Source organism: Mustela nigripes, chromosome 15 (genome assembly GCF_022355385.1).
Source record: "Mustela nigripes isolate SB6536 chromosome 15, MUSNIG.SB6536, whole genome shotgun sequence".
Lineage (NCBI taxonomy): Eukaryota > Metazoa > Chordata > Mammalia > Carnivora > Mustelidae > Mustela > Mustela nigripes.
This window is the reverse complement of record NC_081571.1, coordinates 32,315,235-32,340,594: the sequence shown is the minus strand read 5'-3', so window position 1 is coordinate 32,340,594 and position 25,360 is coordinate 32,315,235. Positions and strand designations below refer to the sequence as shown.

Here is a 25,360-nt window from a genome sequence, read left to right as displayed (position 1 = left end):
GCCACTTTGTAGTCTATTTGGAGGTGGTTTTATTTTTTCCCTCAATAACATGTCAAATACTTCCTTTCTTTTAAATAATTAAGGATATACATTGTGTTTAATGGCTACAGAGTGGTTAGGAGCACAGACTTTGGAATCCACCAGAATTGCCACTTGCTAGATATACAACCTCCAGTTTTCACAAAAACTAAGTAACATAATGGTATAAACTGCTTATTACAGTGACCACTTGCAATAAGTGTTTAATAAAGGTTATGAAATGCCATAACAAAATGCCATAAAAGTGTCATAACTTATTTAACTAATCTCTTCCAGACTAACATTTTAGGTTGCCTAGAGTTTTCACTGTTAGAATGAATGCTTCAGTGAACCGTTATGCAGGCGTGTTTTTTCACATTTATTTCTGTAAATTTAATCTCTATAGAGATGAAATTGCAGAATCAAAGTATGAATATATTTTATATATTGATAGCTAATACCAAGCTGTCTTATCTTTGTACTTTTTGTCCATCTTTTGTTAGAATGTTGGATTTATTTGTAAGGAATCTTTGTTACAAAATTAACCATGAGCCATATTTGTTGTAAATACTTATTATTTGTCTTTTAATTTTTTTTAGTTTTTAAAAATCTTAATTCTATTATGAATAACATAGCATATTATTTTTGTTGTTTATTTTTATTTATTTTTTTTGCTATAATGGAATATTTGGATTTGTATGTAGGTTTAACACTATTTTAGTTTGTGGGGTTTTTTCACATATATCTTTAATCTGAAGTTTATATTTATGTGCAAACATGAGAGGGGACTTGGAGTGGAGAATAGCTCTACTTTTTTCCAAATAAGTAACCAACATCATTTGTTAAGTGATCTCTTTTTCTAATAGGCATCAGGAGTCTGCATTTGGGTCTCTTTACTCTTTGTTCTATTTCATTCATATGTTTACCTACTCCAGGATTCATTTTACTTTTTTTTTTTTAATATACCAATTGTTTTAGAGTCAGTTTTAACATCTGGTAGAATTAGATTCCCCTTATCATTTCTGTTTTATAATTCTGGATATTTGTGCATATTTAGTTTTCAAAATGAGCTTTATTTATAATTTGTCAAGTTCCCAAAAGAATCTTCTAGTCAGACTTTTAATTGGAGTAACATTATTAGTTGTTTCATACCAGGAAAAAAAAAAAGTGTTGGTACTTCACCTTTCTTTTATCTTTTTCTCTAGAAATTTCAGAGCCAAGTATATCACCAGTAACAAGCACTATCCCACCTACCTCTGCACCAAAGCAACAGAAGGAAAAGAAGAAAAAGAAAAAAGACCCTTCAAAGGGCAGATGGGTAGAAGGCATAACCTCTGAGGGTTACCATTACTATTATGATCTTATCACGGGAGGTAGGTCAGGCATAGAACTGGTAAGAATGATAACTGACTGTTTATTTTGTTCTAGTTAATATTGGAACATTTAAACAATGGAAGACTGTAACTTGACATCTTTGCCACAATGGTAAAAAAATAATGTGCCCTTTAAAAAGATATCCTTCTTAAAAAAAAGAAAAAGATATCCTTCTTATAGTGACTCAATGTTATACTTAGTTAAGCCCTTAAGAATGGGTTCCTTATGAGGCACGTGGGTGCCTCAGTCAATTAAGCATCTGCCTTTGGCTCAGGTGATGATCTCAGTGTCCTGGAATCGAATCCCTTGGAGTCCCGCGTCTTGCTCCCCGCTCAGGAGAAAGGCTGCTTCTCCCTTTCGCTCTTTCTCCCTTACTCCCGCCTTTATGCTTGTGCTTTCCTGCTTGGGCTCTCATTTGCACTCTCTCTTTCTCAAATTAAAAACAACAACAAAAAAATTTTAAAGGAATGGAATCCTTTCAAATTAATTAAAGCATTATATTATCTCAAGAGTATCTTTTGAAAGCATGAACTACATTAAAATAAAGCAATTTACATGGAAATAAGGCATTTCAGATCCACTTTACAAATTGCAGAGGTTCTTAAAATATTCTGTGGGAGAGATTTTCTATCCAAAACCAGACTGGGAACCAGAACCATTTTCTTTTTTGTGTAGCCATCTTGTAGTAAAGAACCCAGCCTCCTATTCATGTTTTGGATATCACTTTCTAATAAAATACACAGTGGTGTTTTCCAGTGGGAATATCAAAAGCAGTTTTGTTTTCCTTTAAAACTAAATGTATTGAGGACTTATTCATTTTAATTCTGAGATAAGTAAATATATTTATGTAGCATCTTACCATCCAGAATTATAAAATTTAAGATTAGAAATAAGCATAATACAAGGAGGAGTTTTAAAGTGCTGTGATAGAGATGTAAAATTGTGTGGGAACTTCAAATTGTAAGGGAGTGTGATTATGTAGATGTGAGAGATTATCACAGAAATTACTTTTGAACCCATTTATAAATTAAAAGGAGAACATCAAGAATGATGTCTTCTTATTCACCATTTGTATCCCTAGCACCAAATACAGTGCCTGGCATGGTATAGACACTTTATAGATATTTTGATTGAAAAAGATTGTAGTAGTTTGTTATGAGGGTGAAGCAAGCACTCCAAACAGGTAGAACAATATGAAGGTTTAAAAAGTTTGAAAGTAAAAAAAAAAATGAAAAAATAAAAAGTTTGAAAGTTTGGGAAATAGTCATTTGGTAGAGGTAAAATATATAGTTCTCTGTGGGATGCTGGGGTGGCTCAGGCAGTTAAGTGGCTGCCCTCAGCCCAGGTAATGATACCAGGGTCCTGGGATTGAAGCCCACATCGGGCTTCTTGCTCAGCAGAGAGCCTTCTCTGTCTATGTGCTGCTTCCCCTGCTTATAGTTTCTCCATCTCTGACAAATAATCTTTAAAAATAAATAAATAAACGCTTACTTTAAAAATGTATATACATATACAGATCTCTGAAGATGTCGTAGCAGAAGAAAGAGGCTACAAAAATAGGTTGGCGCTATGTCATGGAGGGCTAGGAAGATCGTGCCATTTCCTGAAGTATGGAATACAGAAATAGAGTAGGTTAAAGTGGGACAATAATAAATTCAGTTTTTGGAATGTTGAGGTTGAGGTACCTCCAGAACATTCATGTGGTAGTTTTCAGTGGCTGATTATAGTCTGGCATTTGGGAGATAAATTGAGTCTAGAAATGTAGATAATATCTTTTTTTTTCTTTAAATTATGTTAGTCACCACATAGTACATCATTAGTTTTTGATGCTGTGTTCCAGGATTCATTGTTTACATATAACACCCGATGCTCCCTGCAATACATGTTCTCCTTAATACCCATCACCGGGCTTACCCATCTCCCCACCACTCAAACTCTCAGTTTGTTTCTTGGAGTCCACAATCTCTCATGGTTCTTCTACCCCTCTGACTTACCCCCCCTTCACTTTTCCATTCCTTCTAATATACTCCATATTATTCCTTATGTTCCACAAGTAAGTGAAACCATATGGTAATTGACTCTCTCTGCTTGAATTATTTCACTCAGCATAATCTCCTCCAGTCCCATCCATGTTAATGGAAAAGTTGGGTATTCTTCCTTTCTGATGGCTGAGTTATACTCCATTGTGTGTCTGGATCACATCTTCTTTATCCATCCATCTGTTGAAGGGCATCTTGACTCTTTCCACAGTTTGGCTATTGTGAATCTTGTTGCTATGAACGTTGGGGTGCATATGGCTCTTCTTTTCACTGCCCCTATATCTTTGGGGTAAATACCCACTAGTGGAATTGCTGGATCATAGGGTAGCTCTATTTTTAATTTTTGAAGAACCTCCATACTGTTTTCCAAAGTGGCTGTACCAACTTGAATTCCCCTTTCTCCACAACCTCTCCAACATTTGTTGTTTCTTGCCTTGTCAATTTTTGCCATTCTCACTGGTGTAAGGTGGTATCTCAGTGTGGTTTTGATTTGAATTTCCCTGATGGCTAATGATGATGAACGTTTTTTCATGTATCTGTTAGCCATTTGTATGTCTCCTTTTGAGAAGGTCTTTTCATGTCTTCTGCCCATTTTTTGACTTACCTGTTTTTAGGGTGTTGAGTATGAGAAGTTCTTCATAGATCTTGGGTATCAGCCTTTTGTCTGTAGTGTCATTTGCAAATATCTTCTCCTTCTCCGTGGGTTGCCTCTTTGTTTTGTTGACTGTTTCCTTTGTGGTGCAGAAACTTTTTATCTTAATGAAATCTCAAAAGTTCATTTTCGCTTTTCATTTTCCCTTACTTTTGGAGATGTATCTTGAAAGAAGTTGCTGTGGCTGCTGAAGAGGTTACTGCCTATGTTCTCCTCTAGAATTTTGATGGATTCCTGCCTCACGTTGAGGTCTTCCATCCATTTCGAATTTATCTTTGTGTATGGTGTAAGAGAATGGTCAAGTCTCATTTTTCTGTATGTAGCTGTATAATTTTCCCGGCACCATTTATTGAAGAGACTGTCTTTTTTCCATTGTATACTTTTTCCTGCTTTGTTGAAAATTAGTTGACCTAGAGTTGAGGGTCCATTTCTGGGTTCTCTATTCTGTTCCATTGATGTATGTGTCTGTTTTTGTGCCAGAACCATGCTGTCTTGGTGATCACAGCTTTGTAACATAGCTTGAAATCAGGGAACATGATGCCAATTTGGGCTTTTCTGGTTCCATACAAATTTTTGGATTGTATATTCCAGCACTTTGAAAAATGCTATTGCTATTTTTATTAGGATGGTGTTGAAACTATAGATTGCTCTGGGCATATCATAGTAATTTTAACAGTGTTGATTCTTCTAATCCATGAGCATGGAATGTTTTCCCATCTTTTTATGTCTTCAGTTTCTTTCATGAGTGTCCTTTAGTTCCCAAAGTATAGATCTTTTCCCTCTTTAATTAGGTTTATTTCAAGGTATCTTGTGATTTTTGGTGTTATTGTAAATGGAGTCGATTCTCTAATTTCTCTTTCTACAGTTACATTGTTAGTGTATAAGGAAACAACTTGTTTCTGTGCATTGATTATCCACCACGACCAGGTGGGATTTAACCCTACGATGGTGGTTCAACATTCTCAAATCAATCAGTGTGATAGAACACATAAATAAAAGAAGAGACAAGAACCACATGGTCCTTTCAATTGATGCAGAAAAAGCATTTGACAAAATACAACATCCTTTCCTGATTAAAACTATTCAGCTTATAGGGATAGAGGGGACATTCCTCAATTTCATAAAATCCATCTATGAAAAACCCACAGTGAATATTCTCAATGCGGAAAAGCTGAGAGCCTTTCCCTTGAGATCAGGAACTGACAAGGATATCCACCCTCGCCACTGTTGTTCAACATAGTACAAGAAGTCCTAGAAACAGCAATCAGACAACAAAAAGAAATAAAATGTATTCAGATTGGCAAAGAAGAAGTCAAACTGTCCTTTCTCAGATGACATGATACTTTATGTGGAAAACCCAAAGACTCCACCCCCAAACTACTAGAACTCATACAGCAGTTCAGTAATGTGGCAGGATAGAAGTGTAAATAATACATGAACTTTTAGGAGTATATGAGATCACAGGGAGAAAGAAGAGAACAAGTACGAAGGGTGGATAGTACATATATTGAAGGAAAGAAGAAAATACAGAAAGAAAAGAATGATCAGAAAGGTAGGAAATGAGATCAGAGTTAATCATGAAAAAAACATTGGGCTGTCAGTATTATAATTATTACAATTTTTAGAATCACACTTTTGGATTACATGGAAATAATAATAATCACATTTTCCACTGAGCCTTAAGAGAAGTACATGTTAGTTAGTTCAGCAGTGAACCGCAAATGATTGTGTTTGCTAAGGATCACAAGTCTTTCTTAGATTTACATAGAAACTATTAAGGGGGCGCCTTGGTGGCTCAGTTGGTTAAGCATCTGACTCTGGATTTCAGTGTCGATCATGATGTCAGGGTTGTGGGATCAAGCCCTACATCGGGCTCCTGGCTCTCAGTATGAAGTCAGCTTGAGATTTTCTCTCTCTTACTCGTTCCCTCTGTGCTTCCCCACCCCCATGCTCTCTCCTTTCTTTCCTCTTTCTTTTTCTTAAGATTTTATTTATGTATTTGAGAGAAAGAGAGCACAAGCCAGGCGGGGTAGAGCAGGCAGAAGGAGAAGCAGACTCCCCGTTGAGCAGGGAACCCGATGTGGGGTTCCATTCCAGGGCTCTGAGACCATGACCTGAGCCAAAGGCAGACGCTTAACCAACTGAGCCACCCAGGTGCCCCTTCCTCCCTCTTTCTAAAATAAATAGGTAAAATCTTTTATGAAAAAGATTTTTAAGAGCTATTAATTATGTGTTTCTCCCTTTTAACTCCTTGCTTCCTTTGTTCGCCATCCTACCGTTTCTAGTCTTGCTCTCAGCAAAACCCTTGAACAACAGGTGTTAGGGACGCTGACCCTCCTACCCCATGTGGTAGAAAATCTGCTTATAATTTAAAGTACAGTTGCCATACAGTGTTACATTAGTTTCAGGTATACAACATAGTGATTTGACAGTTCCAAACTTTAACCCATGCTCACCCCATTTGCAGTCCCAGTACACTTCTATTGCAGCTTTATTGACTATATTCTCTCTGCTGTCCTTTTCTTCATCTCCATGGCTTATTTATTTTATAACTAGAAGTTTGAGCCTGTTCTTCCCCTTAACATATTTCACGTGTTCAGCCATCCACCACCCTCACTTGCAACCACCAGTTCTCAATATTTAAGAGTCTGGTTTTGTTTGTTTTGTTTTTTAGACTATACATGTAAGTGAAATCATATGGTATTTGTCTTTCTTTCTTTGATCTATATCACTTAGTATAATATCCTCTAGGTTCATCCATGCTCTTACATGGCAAGATTTTATTTTTTATGGCTGAGTAATATTTGTGTGTGTGTGTGTGTGCATGTCTGTGTGTGAAAGAGGGAGAGAGATGAGTATCTCACATTTTTAATCCACTCATCTATCAATGAGCACTTGGGTTGCTTTTGTATCCGTCTATATATAATAATAGACATTATTATAATATATAAATAATGCTGCTCTAAATATAGAGGTGCATTTATCTTTTCAAATTAATGTTTTCATTTTCTTCAAGTGTATGCCATAGTGGAATTACTGGATCATATGGTTTTTATAACATTTGACTCCCCAAAAACTTAACTACTAATAGCCTACTATTGACTAGAAGCCTTACAGGTGACATAAACAGTTGACACACACATTTTGTGTGTTATATGTATTATATACTATATTTTATAGTAATACCTTTTTTAAATTTTTTCAGTATTACTAGACTATGTGGTTCATCTGTGAGGGTTTTTTTAACTGTCAAAAAATCTCTCAAAAATTTTCCAATATATTTATTGAAAAAAATCTGCTTGTAAGTGGACCTGCACAATTTAGACCCATGTTGTTCAAGGGTCAGGTGTACTTGTTTTTAATTCCTGCATCTTTCATCTTGTTCATCTTAAGTCATTCATTGTTTCTCACTCTCCCCTCCCTAGGATGTCAAACGACCATCTCGTTTCTTCAGAACTCATCAAGCCTGGGACACCTGGCTGGCTTAGTCAGAAAAACACATGACTCTTAAATTGGGGGTCATACATTTGAGCCCTGTGTTGAGTGTAAAGATTACTAAAAAAAATATTAATAAACTTTTAAAAAAGCTTTTCGATCCTTGGGTCGAGCCACCTTGGTGGCTCAGTCAGTTGAGCATCCATCTCTTGGTTTTGGCTCAAGTCATCATCTCATGGGGTGTGGGATAAAGCCCTGCATCAGGCTCTGTGAGCCCCCAGGTAGTCTGCTTAGGGTTCTCTCCCTCTTCCCAGCCTCCCATGCATACAAGCATGCACACTCACTTGTATGCTCTCTGTCTCTCTCAAATAAATAAATAAATCTTTAAAAAAACAGACTTCTGAATTCTGCGAGATCTTACCTGCATCTAAGAATTCTTGTGGAAGTCCCAGTAACTTCTTTTTTTTTCTTTTTTAAGATTTTATTTATTTATTTATTTGAGAGACAGTGAGAGAGAGCATGAGCAAGGAGAAGGTCAGAGGGAGAAGCAGACTCCCCATGGAGCTGGGAGCCCGATGCAGGACTCAATCCTGGGACTCCGGGATCATGACCCGAGCTTCAGGCAGTCGTCCAACCACCTAAGCCACCCAGGCGTCCCAGTCCCAGTAACTTCTAATCCTCATTCTGTTTTTCCTTCTTGGTTAAATATCATTCAAATATGTTCTGTATAATACTATTGGGATGTATATTGTTTCTTTTTATTTTTCAATTCTATGTTTAACTGTAGGCCTGTAGTGTTTTGTACACATTAAATGTCCTATAAATTTTTGCCAAATTAAATTTTTTGAGAAGTTTTTCTTTTAAAGTGAAAAAATTGTATTAATGAAGTATATTTTGCTTTAAGCATCCCAATGGGAGAGACCAGAAGGATTTCAAGGAAACTTAAAAAAGGTAACTGAAGCATACTGTTAGTGTCTTTAAACTGATTGGTTTCTGGGTTTTTTATAAAAGAGTTCTGTTAAGCAAATTTACTTCCAAATAAGGCCCCCTACACACACTTTGTTACTTTCTTCCTATATTCTTTTGTGAGAAGACTGGGTGGAGGTGAAAAATTGATATCTACCTAAAAACTCCATGCAGGGCAAATATCATCAGTTAATTTGTAGTCCATTGCATTCAGATGTCCCTGTCCATCTGCAAAGAATTGTTCCTATCTTTCAGAGGTGCAATGTTCTCTCTCTGAAAGTTAGTTTATAATTAACACAAACCAAGCTTCCTGGCCATAGTCAATACTGCCTCTCTAATTCCCAGGTGTTAAGAGGAAAGGGAAAGTAGCTGACTCTATGCCTTAGTTATTTCATATAGTATAACTACATCATTATCTTCCGTTTATGCTGGTTTTTTTCTTCCCATTAGATAGCAGGGAAGACTGTTTGGGTAGAAGGAGTAAGTGAAGATGGTTATACCTACTATTACAATACAGAAACAGGAGGTAAGTATGACCTTTGATTATCCTAACTATATAAAGTTGTACCTGGAACTGCTTATTAGCCTGCTGATGAAGGGAACTTAGGAATTTTAGTATAGCGATCAATACATATCCATAGCATGTGTATATTACTTTTGTAATTTAAAAACAACACAATGGAAGAACAGGAAGGTTTTCATATATAATATACTGTGTTGCTCATAATTCTTACTTGATGTGCCATTCACAAATTTTAAAGATTATTTTTACTTTATCATTATTGACTTTTTTTTTAAGATTTTCTTTATTTGACAGAGAGAGAGAGAGAGATCACAAGTAGGCAGAGAGGCAGGCAGAGAGAAGGGGAAGCAGGCTCCCTGCTGAGCAGAGAGCCAGATGTGGGGCTCGATCCCAGGACCCTGAGATCATGACTTGAGCCAAAGGCAGAGGCTTAACCCACTGAGCCACCCAGGCGTGCCCATTATTGACTTTTTAAATTATTATGGTAGAAATATAATCATTACTTTGAAAGCTACCTTAGAAATCACCTAATTTGACTTGCCTTTTCCTTTCTTAAAAACAAAACAAGTTATGTTAGCAGTGGCTTAGAATGTCAGATTTTCACTTTTACTATCCCAGTAATGTTTCAGTTATATGTAAATATTTATAAAACATGCATAACTGTTATCAATTATTATCTAAGTTTTTCAAGTTAACATTTTTTCTAATTTAATTTTATAGAATGGGTCAGCAAGTAATTATAGTTAGTTTCTCCTACAATTAAATTTTCCAAAATATGTATAGTATCAGTAGAAGTTTGAGAGTCTTTATTTAATTATTTATCAAATTTCTACTATCCAAACACATAGCATTAAATCTTTTTGGAAGAAAAGGCCCATGTTAGCCTCCAAGTAGATAACCTAGCCTGCCCAACAGTAGTAATGGTTCTAGCTTGGTAAAATTGAGATACTGAATAAAATAAATATAGTGAATATACTGAATAAAATAATATAGTGATATAATATAGGTGGAGAATTGGTTCTGGGCTTAGTGCATAGCTTCTTCCGTTACCAGCTTTATGATTCTGGGGAAGTCTCTGAACCTCTAGCCACTGTTATGCAAAACTGAGATGATCATGTATACTCTTGGATCATGAAGGTCGGGTATCTATGAAGTTCCCAGAACAGTACGTAATACATAGTAGGTGCTTAAATTATTTCCTGAAAGTTTGTTACTCGTGTGAAATATAAATAAGGAAATAATTATTTTCAAGTTGGAAAACACCTTTTTTTTTTTTTAAGGATTTTATTTTTAACTAATCTTCTACGTCCAGAGTAGGGTTCGAGCTTACAGCCCTGAGATCAAGAGTTGCATGCTCCATTGACTGAGCCACCCAGGCGCCCTAGAAAACACCCTCTTTTAATAAGAGGCTATACAAACTGCTTTGCCCTCAAACTGTTTCAGTTTATGTATAGCAAGCGTAATTATTGATACAGCCCCTTTCACTCTTAAAAGTGTCTCAGTTAGACAGTAAATCTTATCATTCCTTTCCCTTTTATTATACTAAAAATGGAGACTGTTAGATAATTAGAAATGCTGTCTTTTTTTTTTCAGTGTTCCAAGATTCATTGTTTATGTATAACACCCAGTGCCACACGCAGTATGTGCCTTCCTTAATACCTGCCACCAGGCTCTCATTTTACTAAAAGCCCAGTAAACCACTGGATGGCAGTAGAGTGCAATGGAGATTATTTTTTTTCCTAGTATAAAAATGACGAATTATATTCATTCAGGTCTTCACAGTATGATTTCACTCTGTGCGGACCCCAGGAAACCTTTGTGATAAATAAATTCCAGGAAATCTAATGTGTACTCATTAGCACATGTTTCCTGATACTGGTGTCAGATAAAGTGTGACAGTCCTTCAAAGGTGTTGCCCAGTTCTTAGGTCTCTTTCCATTAGGGTTATAGTTTATGTGTCTGGAATCCAGATTGAAATCAATTCTCAAAAGATAAAAAGAGCAAGTGCTTTGGGAATTCTTATTTATTATCTTCTTAATCAAGTGATAGTGTAAAATAGATGTAGTGCTATTATTTAATAATATATTGTGGGGAAAAAAAGTTAAAAAAAATACATTTGTAAATGACAGGGAGTGTTATATTGGTATTTACTTTGGAATAGAATTGGTAACTAAATAACATGACTATTAAAATTTGTTGAATAGAATCCAGATGGGAAAAACCTGATGATTTCATACCACACTCTGGCGATCTGCTTTCTAGTAAGGTCGATGAAAAATCACTTGGTACCCTAGAAGAGTCTAAATCATCAGATTCTCATAGTGATTCTGATGGAGAAGAGGAAGCAGAAAAAGGAGAGGCCTCTACCGAAACACAAAAGCCAAAAATAAAGTTTAAGGTAGGTTCTTGATTTATTCTTTATAGAACTTTACCAATTTACTGAAAGCTCAGCAGACTTACTCAGTTTTCTGGTGGAAGATAGAAGTAAAGCCAAGATGTACATTTTTAGCAAATGGATAAATGGTTGTAGCACTTGTAGTATCTATCTGGTGGCAAGACAGTTCATTTTTAGACTTCCTAAGTTTGAGATACCCCAGGAACATCTAGAGAGCTGTCTGAATATACAAATCTGAGTATCTGTATCTAGGCTAGAGATGCTAATTTGAGTACCATCAGCATACTGGTAGTAATTTAAATCTCAGAATGAGTGAAATAACCTAGGAAAATGACTTTGGGCAGCATTAAATATTAAAGTGACAGGCAGGGAAAGAGGAACTCATAATGGAAAGAATGGCTAGAAAGTTATGCAGAGAAGCAGAAGAATTTAAGATCCAAGAAGCTAAAGGAATAGAGTGTCAAGTATTAATTAGGTCTAGAACAAGAAGAATGAAGCCCTTCTAGTAGTTTCACCAGGGTTTGAGGTGGCAGAACTCAGATTATATTGTACATCTGAAACTAATATTAGACTATATTAACTAACTGTAATAAAAACTTTAAAAAATAAATAAAGGGGCAAATGAGTATCTTCAGTTAAGCATCTGCCTTCAGCTCAGGTCATGATCCTGGGGTCCTGGGATCGACCCCCATATCAGCCTCCCTGTTTAGTGGGGAATCTGCTTCTCCCTCTGCCCACCCCACCCCCCTGCTTGTACTCTCGCTCACTGTCAAGTGAGAAATAAAAAATCTTAAAGAACTCCAATTATAGAGGAATGAAAAGTGGTTCATGGTTTATATGTGGTTTGGATATGAGATGAAACCTAGAAATTGGTTGTCAGGATGATGGCTACACGTTGACTCTTAATCATGAGAGATTTGTGGTAATGATGCTTTCATTCAGAGGGACTCGAAAGGAGGTGGAGTGGGAATACCAACAAGGGTAGGTGGATAGGTTGGTCTTGAACGAGGAATAAACTCATTTTCGATAGGGTAAGGTTTTCCTTTTCTGTAAGAAGGTAGGACTATGGATGAGTTGGTATCAGGAAGGAAATTGAAAGAGTCATGCCCTTTTAGCCTCAGTTTACTCATTTATAAAGAAATCAAGATTGCTTCCTGAGAGTGAGGAGCTTTGAGTAGCTTGACAACATTAATGAATTGAAACAGTTATTCAGCTGGGGTGGGAGAGAAAGTGAACCAAGTAAAAAGATTGTCAGATGCTGCTGAATCCCCATCCATGGCAGAAAAGTAAAATTAAACATTTTTACAGTATTGCTAGTCCTGCTTTGTGATCTTTCCAGGAATACTCTGGGAGCCTAGGTGGCAAAGCAAAACAGACACATAGCATTGATCCATAGATGACATTACTGGCCAGAGTAGTGAAGGAAATCTAAGGATGCTGGAGAGAGGGTACTTCCAGGCCACATCTAGAATCGTTGTCCTTGCCTGGAATTTTTCTACGTACCCCATAATTCTTGGTAGAACTCAGGCTGAGGGCTGTATCCAGTTTGTAGAGGAGCAGCCGCAGAGGCCTTATAGTAGCTATCTCATGATGTTTATATTTCTTGTTGTTCTTTTTTATTTTCTTTATTTTCTTTTTATTTCAGTCTGCTTTAATTTCTCTCGACAGTATTTTAGAGTTTTCGGTGTCACATATTTTGTCAGATTTATCCCTGGGTAATTGTTTCGTGCTAATATAAGTGGTACAGGTTAAAATTTTTAATTTCCAACTGTTCACTGCTAATATATAAAAAAATCACATAGTAATTATTTCTGACAACTTTATTAAATGTACTGTTAGTTCCAATAGCATTTTTTAGTAGAGTCATTAGGACTTTTCTGCATTCACAATCCCATCATCTTTCACTCAGTGCCCCTTATATTAATGATGTTTCTCTCTCTGGCCATTGGGAACATAAACTATTTCCACCCCTATATTATTTTCTTTTTATTTTTCTTTTTTCTTTTTTTTTTTTTTTAAGATTTTATTTATTAATTTGACAGAAATCACAAGTAGACGGAGAGGCAGCCAGAGAGAGAGAGAGATAGGGAAGCAGGCTCCCTGCTGAGCAGAGAGCCCGACGCGGGCCAGACTTCAAGTTATATTACAAAGCCTTAGTAATCAAAACAGTATGTTACTGGCACAAAAATAGGCACACAAATCCACAGAATAAAAGAGAAAACCCAGAAATGAACCCACGGTTTTATGGTCAATTAATCTTTGACAAAGCAGGAATGAATATACACCAGGAAAAAGACCATCCTCACCAAATGGTATTGGAAAAACTGGTCAGGTAATGCAAAAGAATGAAACTGACCAATTTCTTATACTATACACATGAATAAATTCAAAATGGATCAAAGACCTAAATGAGAGGGGCATCTGGGTGGCTCAGTGGGTTAAGCCTCTGCTTTCAGCTCAGGTCATGATCTCAGGGTCCTGGGATGGAGCCCTGCATCAGGCGCTCTGCTCAGTGGGAAGCCTGCTTCTCCCTCTCTCTCTGCCTGCCTCTCTGCCTACTTGTGATCTCTCTCTCTGTCAAATGAATAAATAAAATCCTAAAAAACAAAAAACAAAACCTAAATGTAAGACCTTAAACCATAAATCCTTTAAAAAAGCACAGGTAGTAAGGACTCTGACATTGGCTATAGCAACATTTTTCTACATATGACTGAGGGAAGGGAAATAAAAGCAAAAATAAACTACTGGGACTACAATAAAACAAAAACCTTCTCCATAGCAAAGGAAACAATCAACAGAACTAAAAGGCAACTTACTGAATGGGAGAAGAGATTCTGCAAATACATAGCCAATAAAGGGTTAATATCTAAAATATATAAAGAACTTATACAAACCAACATCCAAACAACAAAGAATCTAACTAAAAATAGACAGAAGACATGAACAGAAATTTCTCTAAAGACAAAGAGATGGCCAACACATGAAAAAATGCTCAGCATCACTGTTCATTAAGGAAATACAAATCAAAACTATAGGAAAAAATGTTTATTGCAGCATTATTTACAACAGTCAAACTATGTTAGCAAAACCACGGAAGCCAAATCCCTAAGCAAACTACAGAAGCCAAACCTCTATGTTTATTGCAGCATTATTTACAACTAACTATGGAAGTAGCCCAGTGCTCACTGACAGATGAATAAGATGTGATATATGAATATGTACTGGATTATTATTTAGCTGTTAAAAAAAAGGAATGCAAGGTTGCCATTTCCAATGACATGAATGGAACTAGAGTGTGTTAAGTGAAGTAAGTCAGATAAAGATAAATACCATAGGAACTCACTTGCATGGAATTTAAGAAACAAACAAGCAAAGGGAAAAAATAGAGAGGGAGAGAAAAACCAAGAAACAGACCCTTAAGTATGGAGAACAAACTGATGGCTACCAGAGGGGAGGTGGGTAGGGAGGGGGAGAAATAGGTGATGGGTATTAAGAAGTGCCTGTGTTGTGATAAGCACTGGGAGATGTGCGGAATTGCTGAGTCACTAAACTAATATACCTGAAACTAATATTACACTGTATGTTAAGTGTACTGGAATTTAAAAAAAACATCATACTAGATTATTTTAAAAACCAGCCTTGGCCCATTGTATCTTAACATCTGACATATTAAAAAACCTAATCAAGGATTAAAATTTAAAATTCTTCTATGTGTATTTTTTGTGTAATGTGCAAATTAAAAATATTGAGTTAGTATATTATTATTTATAAATCAGTAAGATTATGTTAATGAAATTGTGTCCCTGTAGTTTTGCTTGAAATATGTTATTTCTTGACTTTGACATTTCAGGAAAAAAATAAAAATAGTGATAAAGGAACTGAACCAGAAACACAAAAAGAAAAAAATACCCAAGAACAAAATTCATCAGGTCCAAATGAAGAAAAATCCAAAGCTCATAAAAAGTCAAACCCATATGGAGAATGGCAAGAAATTAAACAACAAGTTGAATCTCAGTAAGTACCTAAAACTTAATCCCACTGTTAATACAAATTGTATTTTCTATCTCAGTACTTCCATACGTCACAGTAACTAATTTCAAGGATAAGGTGCTCATTAAAAGTGTGGCTCATTTCTTTTATTTCTAGAGTGATTTTATCTCTTCTAATTCAGTATTTTAGAGTATTTGAAACTGTAAAGTATTGGTTATTTTTTAAAAAGTAAGTTAATGAGGGTTTTTTTGGTAGGAGAGATGCTGTTTGTTTATTTTAGTTGCAGTATAGTTATATACCGTGTTATATTTGTTTCAGGGGTATAATGTAGTGATTCAGCAATTCTGTATGTTACTTAGTGCAACCTCTAATGATCTCTCTAATTCCTACCCAAATATAACATTTCTTTTGACCACATATTCACACGCTAACTCACACCATGTACACATTTGTGTTCTCACACTCAGCATGATTATTCTGTTGGACAAACAAATATCTGCATATTCAATAGAGGCTTCATAGTATATGTCTAAAAGTGAGAAAAAAGCTTTTATTTTGTTACCGTCTTAAAAATGTTTTACGACACTCCACTGAAGTTTTAAAGCCAGTATTCAAACGTACCTGGTTAAGTGTCTGCCCTCAGCTCACGTCATGATCCCAGAGTCCTGGGATCACGCCCCAAGCCCAGCGTTGGGCTCCTTACTTAACAGGCAATCTGCTTCTCCTTTTCCCTCTGCCCCTCCTCCCACTCTTGCCCCCTCTCTAGCTCTCTCTTCCTCTCTCATAAATAAATGGAATTTTTTAAAAAATAAAGCCAGTAGTCAAGAAACAGAACAATTTTATCAATTAAACAAGATCATGGTAGGGATATTACCTGATTTATATTATTAGATTACATGTTTAAATTAGTTATTGCCTTTGGAGCATTTACACAGTAAAAGGAAGAAGTCATTCCCAGCTCCACAAATTATTTCTTAAATGTTAAAATAAATCTTCAGGGGGGAAAGAAGTACATGAGTTAGCAGTTTTTCTCCAAAAACATTAATGCTTTGAATTGGTAATGTAAAATGACTACTCTGTGGATACTTCTACAGTGAAATTATTTACTCTTAAAACTGTACATTAACGAAAAGATCATATTTTTTCATAAGATAGGATAATGCAGGTTTTGGCCAGCTTTATACTGACAGTCTCCAACTTGTAATGGTTTGACGTGGGATTTTTTTGACTTTAAAATGATGGAAAAGCGATATGCATTCAGTAGAAACTATACTTCAGATTTGGAATTTTGATCTTTTCCCCCTGCCTAGCGATACACTCCTATACATTTCTCTCTCATGCACTCCCAGGCAGCAGTGTGACCATGAGGGTAAACAGCCAGTATACTTCAAACCATTTTGTTTTTCACTGTCAGTATACTATTCAATAAATTACAGGAGATAGTATTTTATATAAATATAAAATGGGCTTTGTATCAGATGATTTTGTCCAATGTAGCCTAATATACATGTGCTCAGCTTATTTAAGGTAGGCTAGGCTAAGTTAAATGTACTAAATGCATTTTCAACTTAGGATATTTTCAATTTATAGTGGGTTTATTTGGGCATAACCCCATCCTAAGTAAGGAAAGATCTATATGTTCTAATAAGAATTAATTCTCCAGGGATAACATACCATAGTATAGATTAAAACTGCTGTCAGAATGTCACGATCATTATGATAGTTTAGGTTGTATTTGTTACTTAATGTAATACTAGAAAAAATGCATTTAGTGCAGCAGATTGCCAGGCATCATGATAAGCCATGCTGACTATGATGCTGAAATTGCAGAAATAATAGGCTGCATTACTAAGAGATGTTTTTTAAGCGACTTACAGTAGGAAAATGGCCCTACTATACCAACATCTCCTATACTTAAAGCTAAGATTTCTTAAAATTCAGGTATTTTGTTTTCTATGTGATAAATATACTATAAACCATTCGTGTTAAATTTTGTCTTGGTCAGCTAGTTTCACATGTGATGGATTATGTCTGACTTCCTAAGTAGAGAAACCTAATTTTTAAAAGTTCCCCCCTAAAAATATTTTTATATTAAAATATAATAAAAATATTATATTTTTATTATAGAAAATTTTTTGAATTGAAGAAAAACATAAGAATAGCTCAGTTACCAAGAGATAATAGTAACATTTTTAAATATTTTACCTAGTTTTTTCTTTTTCCCTATTTAGCATTATGTTAATATTTTTGTACTTTATTAGAATTTTGTGTTATTTTTAATTGCTATATAATATTTAATCATTTAGATGTACTTTGATTTTACTCAGCCATTCCCTTGCTGTTGGGCAGTTAGGTTATTTCTGCACTTTTGGATTTTATAACATTTTGACTATTACATTGATATATCACTCTGTAACCATTTCTGATTATTTCTAGAAATGGAATACCTGTTTAATGGTTATGACATATTAAAAATCTTGATATACAGTGCCCAATTACTTTCCAAAAAGAGCATACCAATCTGTACTCCCATCAGCAGTTTCTGAAAGTTTCTGTCCCTTTGGACCTTCTCAGCAATAATTATTCCTGAGCTTTTAAATATTTTCTTTTTTTAAAAATTTCTTATTTGAATTCTGTTTAATTAACACAGTGTATTATCAGTTTCAGAGATAGAATTTAGTGATTCATCAGGGGCATATAATTTTTTTTTTTTTAAAGATTTTATTTATTTATTTGTCAGAGAGAGTGAGCACAGGCAGACAAAGAGGCAGGCAGAGGCAGAGGGAGAAGCAGACTCCCTGCTGAGCAAGGGGGACTCGATCCCAGGACGCCGGGATCATGACCTGAGCCTAAGGCAGCCGCTTAACCAACTGAGCCACCCAGGCGTCCCAATGTTTTCTAATTCAGCAAAAAAACCTTTAGTTTTATTTACTGTTTTTTTTCATATATTTATCAGTGTTTTGTATTCTATAAATTGTCAATAGTCTTTGCAAGTTTTTCTATTGAACTATTAGTCTTTTCCTTATTTCTACAAGCTCCTTTTGTAGTACGATGCAAACCATTGTTTAGTTGTATTTATGGTGGACTTTCCTCATTTTAGTTTGATTTTTAACTGTGCTTACAATGGATTTTGATGTGCACAATTTTGTCAGGCTTAACTAGTCCAACTTTTTTCTTTTGTGATCTGTTATCTTACTGATATAATTTCCATCCAAAAGTCAAATATATACTTGTATTTCCTTCTGATTTATATGGTCTGTCTTCTTTTTCACATAACTATTTAATCCATCCCTAATTATTTTGATGCATCATATGAGATGAGATTTTTAAGTGACACTTTTTTTTTAATCTCAGGTTTAATTCTTGAATTTGCCAGTTTGTTTCTAGCTAACTATTCTTTATTTTTTTCTTTTTTTTAAGATTTTATTTATTTATTTAACAGAGAAATCACAAGTAGGCAGAGAGCGGGGGAGCAGGCTCCCCACTGAGCAGAGAACCCGATGTGGGGCTTGATCCCAGGACCCTGAGACCATGACCTGAGCCACACAGGCGCCGCTCTAGCTAACTATTCTGTTCCATTATTAGCCTATCTGTTTTTGTGACAGTACCGTAAAGACTTAATTATCATGATTTAATCATACAATTTTATATGATAATGTTTGACTATCTGGTGGTATATCCTGGTTTTTGTTTGTTTGTTTGTTTGTTTCAAAATATTCTTAAGTAGTTCCTTTCTGTTTGTTTTTCTTTTCATTTTTTTCCCCAGGTAAATTAAATGACTTTGCAAGTGTTCAACAACTATAATGTGATTTTAATCAAAATGATTGAAATTCTGTTTTAGTTGTTGAATTTGGTAAAAATTGATGTTTTCAGTATTTCATATTTTCATCCAAAAATGTTGTTTATCTCTCTTTTTATTCAAGTTATCATGTATGATTCTTTACACAACCTTTGTAACTGCCTCTCTGTTAAGCTTCATCCTTGCATTTCTTGAATGTAGGCAACTTAGTCTAGTTGGTTCACTTCTGTACCCCAAAATTAAAATCAGTACCTGGCACATAATAAGTGCTTAGTAAATTTAATTACATATATTTTTACATGATTTGCTTCTTTTAAATTGTGAATTAAATCCATGTTTTCTACTATTTCTTTAACCAGGAGTTATGGTCTCAAAAAGTTTGAATCAAGTTGTATTGCTGAATTATTATATTATTTATAAAATTTATTATTTTGAGTCTTGGGCTTTTCTTTTTTTTTAAGTTTATTTTTAATTTTTTTAAAGATTTTATCTATGTACTTGATAGACAGAGATCATAAGCAGGCAAAGAGGCAGGCAGAGAGAGAAGGGGCTCCATTTCAGAACCCTGACCTCATGACCCGAGCCGAAGGCAGAGGCTTAAGCCACTGAGCCACCTACGCACCCCGAGTCTTGGGTTTTTCATGCAGAAATTTGTCTGCAGATATTTTGTGGTCTTTTTTCTGTTGATTATATTTCCTGTTTATTTCATGTTCTATTTATTTTAGTTAGATTTTCATACCCGATGATATAGGGTTGAAAGGGGCATGTATGTTTTGTTTCTGATTTGAGTGCAAATGTCTCTAAAATTTATATTAAGGATTATATTCACTATTGGCTTAAGATAGGTAATCCTTATTATGTTGAAGAAGTATGCTTTATTTCTAGATATTTCAAGGGTTATTATAAAAAAAATTGGGTAAATTTCAGTAATGATAGCTTTGATGTAGAAAACATTGGGAATGGTGGTCTGTAGTTTAGTTTTGCTTTTGTTTGTTAAATATCTTTATCTTTATCAGATCTTTATCAGATTTTTGTATCCAATTTATGCTAAATAAAGTGAATTAGGTAGTTTTCCTTTTTTTTTTTGAAAATTTTATTTATTTATTCGGCAGAGACAGAGATTGAAAGCAGGCAGAGAGAGAGAGAAAGGGAGGAGGAAGCAGGCTTCCCACTGAGCAGAGAGCCTGATGTGGGGCTTGAGCCCAGGACCCTGAGATCATGACCTGAGCTGAAGGCAGAGGCTTTAACCCACTGAGCCACCCAGGCATCTCTAATTTTCCATTTCTTTTTATGGTTTTCTTCCCCCTGTAACTTTCTAGTAACTTTTCTTTTTCCAGAAACTTCCTCTTCTTTAATGTTCTAGAATACTTAATGGTTTCTTTGGGGTTAGGAAGTTTATTTGAGAACAGGGGATTAGAAAGGTTAAAAGAAAATACTAGTACAATTTTCTGGTCCTGGATCCTAGGGGAGTTAATTTTTGATAACTTTTTAGATTCGTGCTTACTATCTACATGACTGTGGGCAAATGGCCTAATCTACCTGAGCCTCAATTTTTTCATTTGTAAAATGGCATAATAATAGTTCCATTTTCTAATTTATGGTGAAGAATAAATTAGAAAAGACAAGTCAACACAGTACCATGTATGTAGTTGGTACCTAGAACACCTAAGCACCCAGTAACTAAACACATTGCAGCTTCAGCTACTTCTTCTTTTTTTTTTTTTTAATTAACAAATGATGTATTACTAATTTCAGGGGTACAGGTCTGTGATTCATCAGTCTTACACAATTCACAGCACTCAGTATAGCACATACCTTCCCCAGTGTCCATCACCCCACCACCCCATCCCTCCCACCTCCCTCCCTTCCAGCAATCTTCAGTATGTTTCCTGAGATTAAGAGTCTCTTATGGTTTGTCTCCCTCTTTGGTTTCATCTTGTTTGATTTTTCCCTCCTTTCCCCTATAATGCTCTGTCTTGTATCTCAAATTCCACCTATCAGTGAAATCATATGATAATTATCTTTCTCTGATTAACTTATTTCACTTTCAGCTACTTATTCTTGAATGCTAGTCAGTTTTGATAATTTATATTTTTTCCTAAATATTGTATTTCATCAAAGGTTTAAATATTAAAATATATACATATATTAAAATATATACATTGAATTTTCTTTATAATTTAAGTTTTTCAGATGTTAATGCCTCCTTTTAAATTTTTATTTTTTCTTCTTTTGTGATATTTGTTAAATAATTTTTTCTGGCTTTATTGAGACATAATTGACTTGTAACACTATGTAAGTTTAAGATATACAATGTGATTTGATACACTCATGTATTATAAAATGATTACCGTAATAGTGTTAGCCTCCATCATGTCACATAATTACTATTTTTTTTAATGGTGAGAGCATTTAAGATCTAGTCACTTGGCAACTTTAAAGTATGTAATACAATTTGATTAACTATAATCATATTATACATTAGATACCCCAAATTGTTAATCATCTTGTTGGAAGTTTGTACCCTTTGACCAGTCTCCCTATTTCCCCAGCCCCCCACACCCTAGTAACCACCACAAGCACTCTATTTCTATGAGTTTGGATGTTTTAGACCACATATAACTGATACCATATTTACCTTTCTTTGTTTAACTCAACTTCAGTTAGCATAATGCCCTCAGGATCCAACCATGTTGTCATAAATGGTAGATGACCTCCTTTCTCGTTGCTAAATAATATTCCATTGTATATATAAAGGTTTTGTCCACTATCCAAAAATAGAGCCTTCCTGTGAAATCTTCTGTAAACTCAAATGGCATAAATCAAAAAAGCAGTTACCATTCATTTATATGGAAGATTTTTTGAGCATTCCCAGACTCAATAAGTGGCCTCTTCTTGGCTTTTTTGATACCTAGAACACACAGATCTTGCAAAGAAGGCTGCCCAGAATAAATCGAGGTAAAGCACAAATGCGCACAGGCACAGTTCAAAGCTATGGCAAGGAGCTTGATGCTGAGATACAAAGTGTAGTTCTCAGGAGAGCTTAGCAGTGACACTCTTGGCTGCCTGGGGTACATGCCACCTCTGTGAGGGCTTGCTGTCAAATAAATGCTGAATACTACTTTCACGTTTTGCCTTTTCTTGTAAAAGTAAAAATCCTCTTCAGATTTATTTTTCTTAACAAAAACAGATGCTAATGTAGGTCTTTCATAAAAGCAAAATGTCTTGCAAACTTTTAAAAAAATACAGTGTACCTGTATGCAACATCTTCTTCATCAGTTCATAATTTGATGTACAGTTTGGCTGTTCTGTATTTGGCTGTTAGGAATAATGCTGCAGTGATTGTGGGAATGCAGGTATCCCTTTAAGATTCCAGAAATGGAATGTTTTGATCACTATAGTTTGATACTTTAGTGTGAAATCAGTAAATGAGGTACTTCCAGCTTTGTTCTTCCTTTTCAGGACTGCTTTGGCGACTCAGGGTCTTTTATGGCTCCATACAAATTCAGGAATTTTTTTTTCTGTTTCTTTGAAAAATGCCATTGGGATTTTGATCAGATAGCCACTGAATCTGTTAACGGCTTTGAGCAGTACAGACATTTAACAATATTCATTCCACAAATGTTTGATATCTTTACATTTGTGTCTTCAGTTTTTTTCATCAGTGTCTTGTCCTTTTCAGTGCACAGTTCTTGTACCTCAGTTAAATCTATCACTCAGTATTGTTTATGATACTGTGGTAAATGGGATTTTTTTAGATGTTTTATTGTTAATGTATACAAACAACTGATTTCTGGGTGTTGATTTTGTATCGTTCAACTTTACTGAAGTCATTGATTAGTTCTAACAGTTTTTCGGTAGAATCTTTAGGATTTTCTGTGTCTAAGGTGAAATCATATATAAGTAGAGCCAGTTTTACTTCTTCCATTGTACTTTGGATGCCTTTTATTTATGTATTTCTTCTTGCTTGATTGCTCTGGCTAGGACTTCTGGTACTATGTTGAAAGGGTGATAAGGCTGGGTATCCTTATCTTGTTCTTGATCTTAAAGGAAAAGTTCAGTTTTTAACCATTCAGCATGATGTTGGCTGTGGGTTTGTCATATATGGCCTTTGTGATTTTGAAATACATTTCCTTTATATCCAGTTTGTTGAATGTTTTTATCATGAAAAGATGTATTTTGTCAAACCATTTTCCTGCCTTTTGAAATGATCATATGACTTTTGTCTTTCGCTCTATTAATATGATATATCACAATTCATTTGGATATTGAACCATCCTTGCATCCTGGGAATAAATCCCACTTGGTCATTGTATATGATTCTTTTAATATATTGTTGAATTCAGCTTGCAAATATTTTGTTGAAAAATTTTGCATCTATATTCATCAGAGATATTGGTCTGTAACTTTATTGTAGTGTCCTTCTCTGGCTTTGATAATCAGGATTATGTATGATTCCTGTAATGAATTTGGGAATGTTCTCTTCTCCTCAGTACTTTGGAAGAGTTTGAGGGGAATTGGTGTAATTATTCTTTAAATGTTTCGTAGATTTCACCATTGAATCTGGTCTTGGGCTCTTTGTGTTGGCAAGTTTTTGATTACTTGTTTAATATCCCAGGGTCCTGGGATCGAGCCCCCGCATCGGGCTTTCTGCTCAGCGGGGAGCCTGCTTCCCCTTCTCTCTCTCTCTGCTTGCCTCTCTGCCTCCTTATGATTTCTCTCTCGTGTCAAATAAATAAATAAAATCTTTTTTTTAAAAAAATAATACCCTTACTGGTCTATTCAGATTTTTAATTTCATCATGATTCAGTCTTGGTAGGTGATATGTTTCTAGAAATGTATCCATTTCTTCTAGGTTATCTAGTTTGTTGGTATGCAGTTGTTCATAGTTGTTTCTTACGATAGTTTATAGTTCAGTTGTAATGCTTCCCCTTTCATTTCTGATTTGAATCCTTTTCTTTTTTTTTTTTTTTTTTTAAAGATTTTATTTATTTATTTGACAGAGAGAGATCACAAGCAGGCAGAGAGGCAGGCAGAGAGAGAGGAGGAAGCAGGCTCCCTGCTGAGCAGAGAGCCCGATGCGGGCCTCGATCCCAGGACCCTGAGATCATGACCTGAGCCGAAGGCAGCGGCTTAACCCACTGAGCCACCCAGGCGCCCTCTTTTTTTTTAATCTAGTAAAGTTTTGTTCTTTTCAATGAACCTTCTCTCACGTTTCTTAATCTTTTCTATTTTGGTCTCTGTTTCTGCTGTGATCTCTTATTTATTCTTTTTTCTAGTTCCTTGAATGTAAAGTTAAGTTGTTTGAGATGTTTCTTGTATCTTAATGTAGGCATTTACTGTATAAACTCTTTCTTAGAACCACCTTTGCAACATCCTGTAGGTTTTGATATATTGTGTTTCCATTTTTGTTTCAGCATTTTTTTTTTTAATTTCCATTTTCTTCTTTGACTTACTAGCTGTTGAAGAGTTTGTTTATTTCTACATATTTGTGAATTTTCTAGTTTTCCTCCTGTCAGTGTATAGTTTCTTACCATTTGGTCAGAGAAGATACTTCATATGATTTCAGTTTTCTTAAATTTGCTAAAATTTGTTTTATGACCTATCATATGATCTGTGCTAGAGAATGTTCTGTGTTTGAGAAGAATGTGTGTTCTGTTGTTGAATCGAATGTTCTTTATAAGACGTTAGATCCATTTGATCTATAAAGTATGGTTTAGGTGTAATGTTTCCATGCTGATTTTCTGTATCCAGGATCTATTCATTGCTGTAAGTGTCATATTGTACTTCCCTGTTTATTGTATTGGAGTCAGTTTTTCCCTTCAGATCTATTAGCATTTGCTTGATTTATGTGGGTGCTCCAGTTTTGGGTGCATACATATTTTTAACTGTCATATCTTCTTGATAAATTGGCTTCCTTTTCATTATATAATGACTTTTTTTATTGTCTCTTGTTACCATTTTTGGCTTAGAGTCTACTTTGTCTAATGTAACTGTAGCTACCTGCTTTCTTTCAGTTTTCACTCTTATGGAATACTTTTTTCTATCCCTTCACTTTGAACTTGTGTGTGTCCTTAAATCAGATACAAATCTCTTATAGGCAGCATCTGGTTGGTTCTTACTTTTTATTGTTTTTTTGTTTGTTTGTTTGTTTGTTTGTTTTTAATCT

At 35.1% G+C, this 25,360-nt stretch overlaps 1 protein-coding gene across 1 annotated transcript in view; it reads left to right on the top strand.

Moving 5' to 3' along the window:
* The window catches only part of WBP4 (WW domain binding protein 4), a 65,709-nt gene that overhangs the window by 5,660 nt on the left and 34,689 nt on the right, over positions 1-25,360 (top strand). Inside the window, exons 5-9 of the mRNA XM_059378102.1 lie at positions 1,224-1,391; positions 8,423-8,469; positions 8,935-9,010; positions 11,212-11,405; positions 15,253-15,416. Of these exons, the coding sequence (XP_059234085.1) occupies positions 1,224-1,391; positions 8,423-8,469; positions 8,935-9,010; positions 11,212-11,405; positions 15,253-15,416 (649 nt within the window). The remainder of the gene's footprint in view (positions 1-1,223; positions 1,392-8,422; positions 8,470-8,934; positions 9,011-11,211; positions 11,406-15,252; positions 15,417-25,360) is intronic.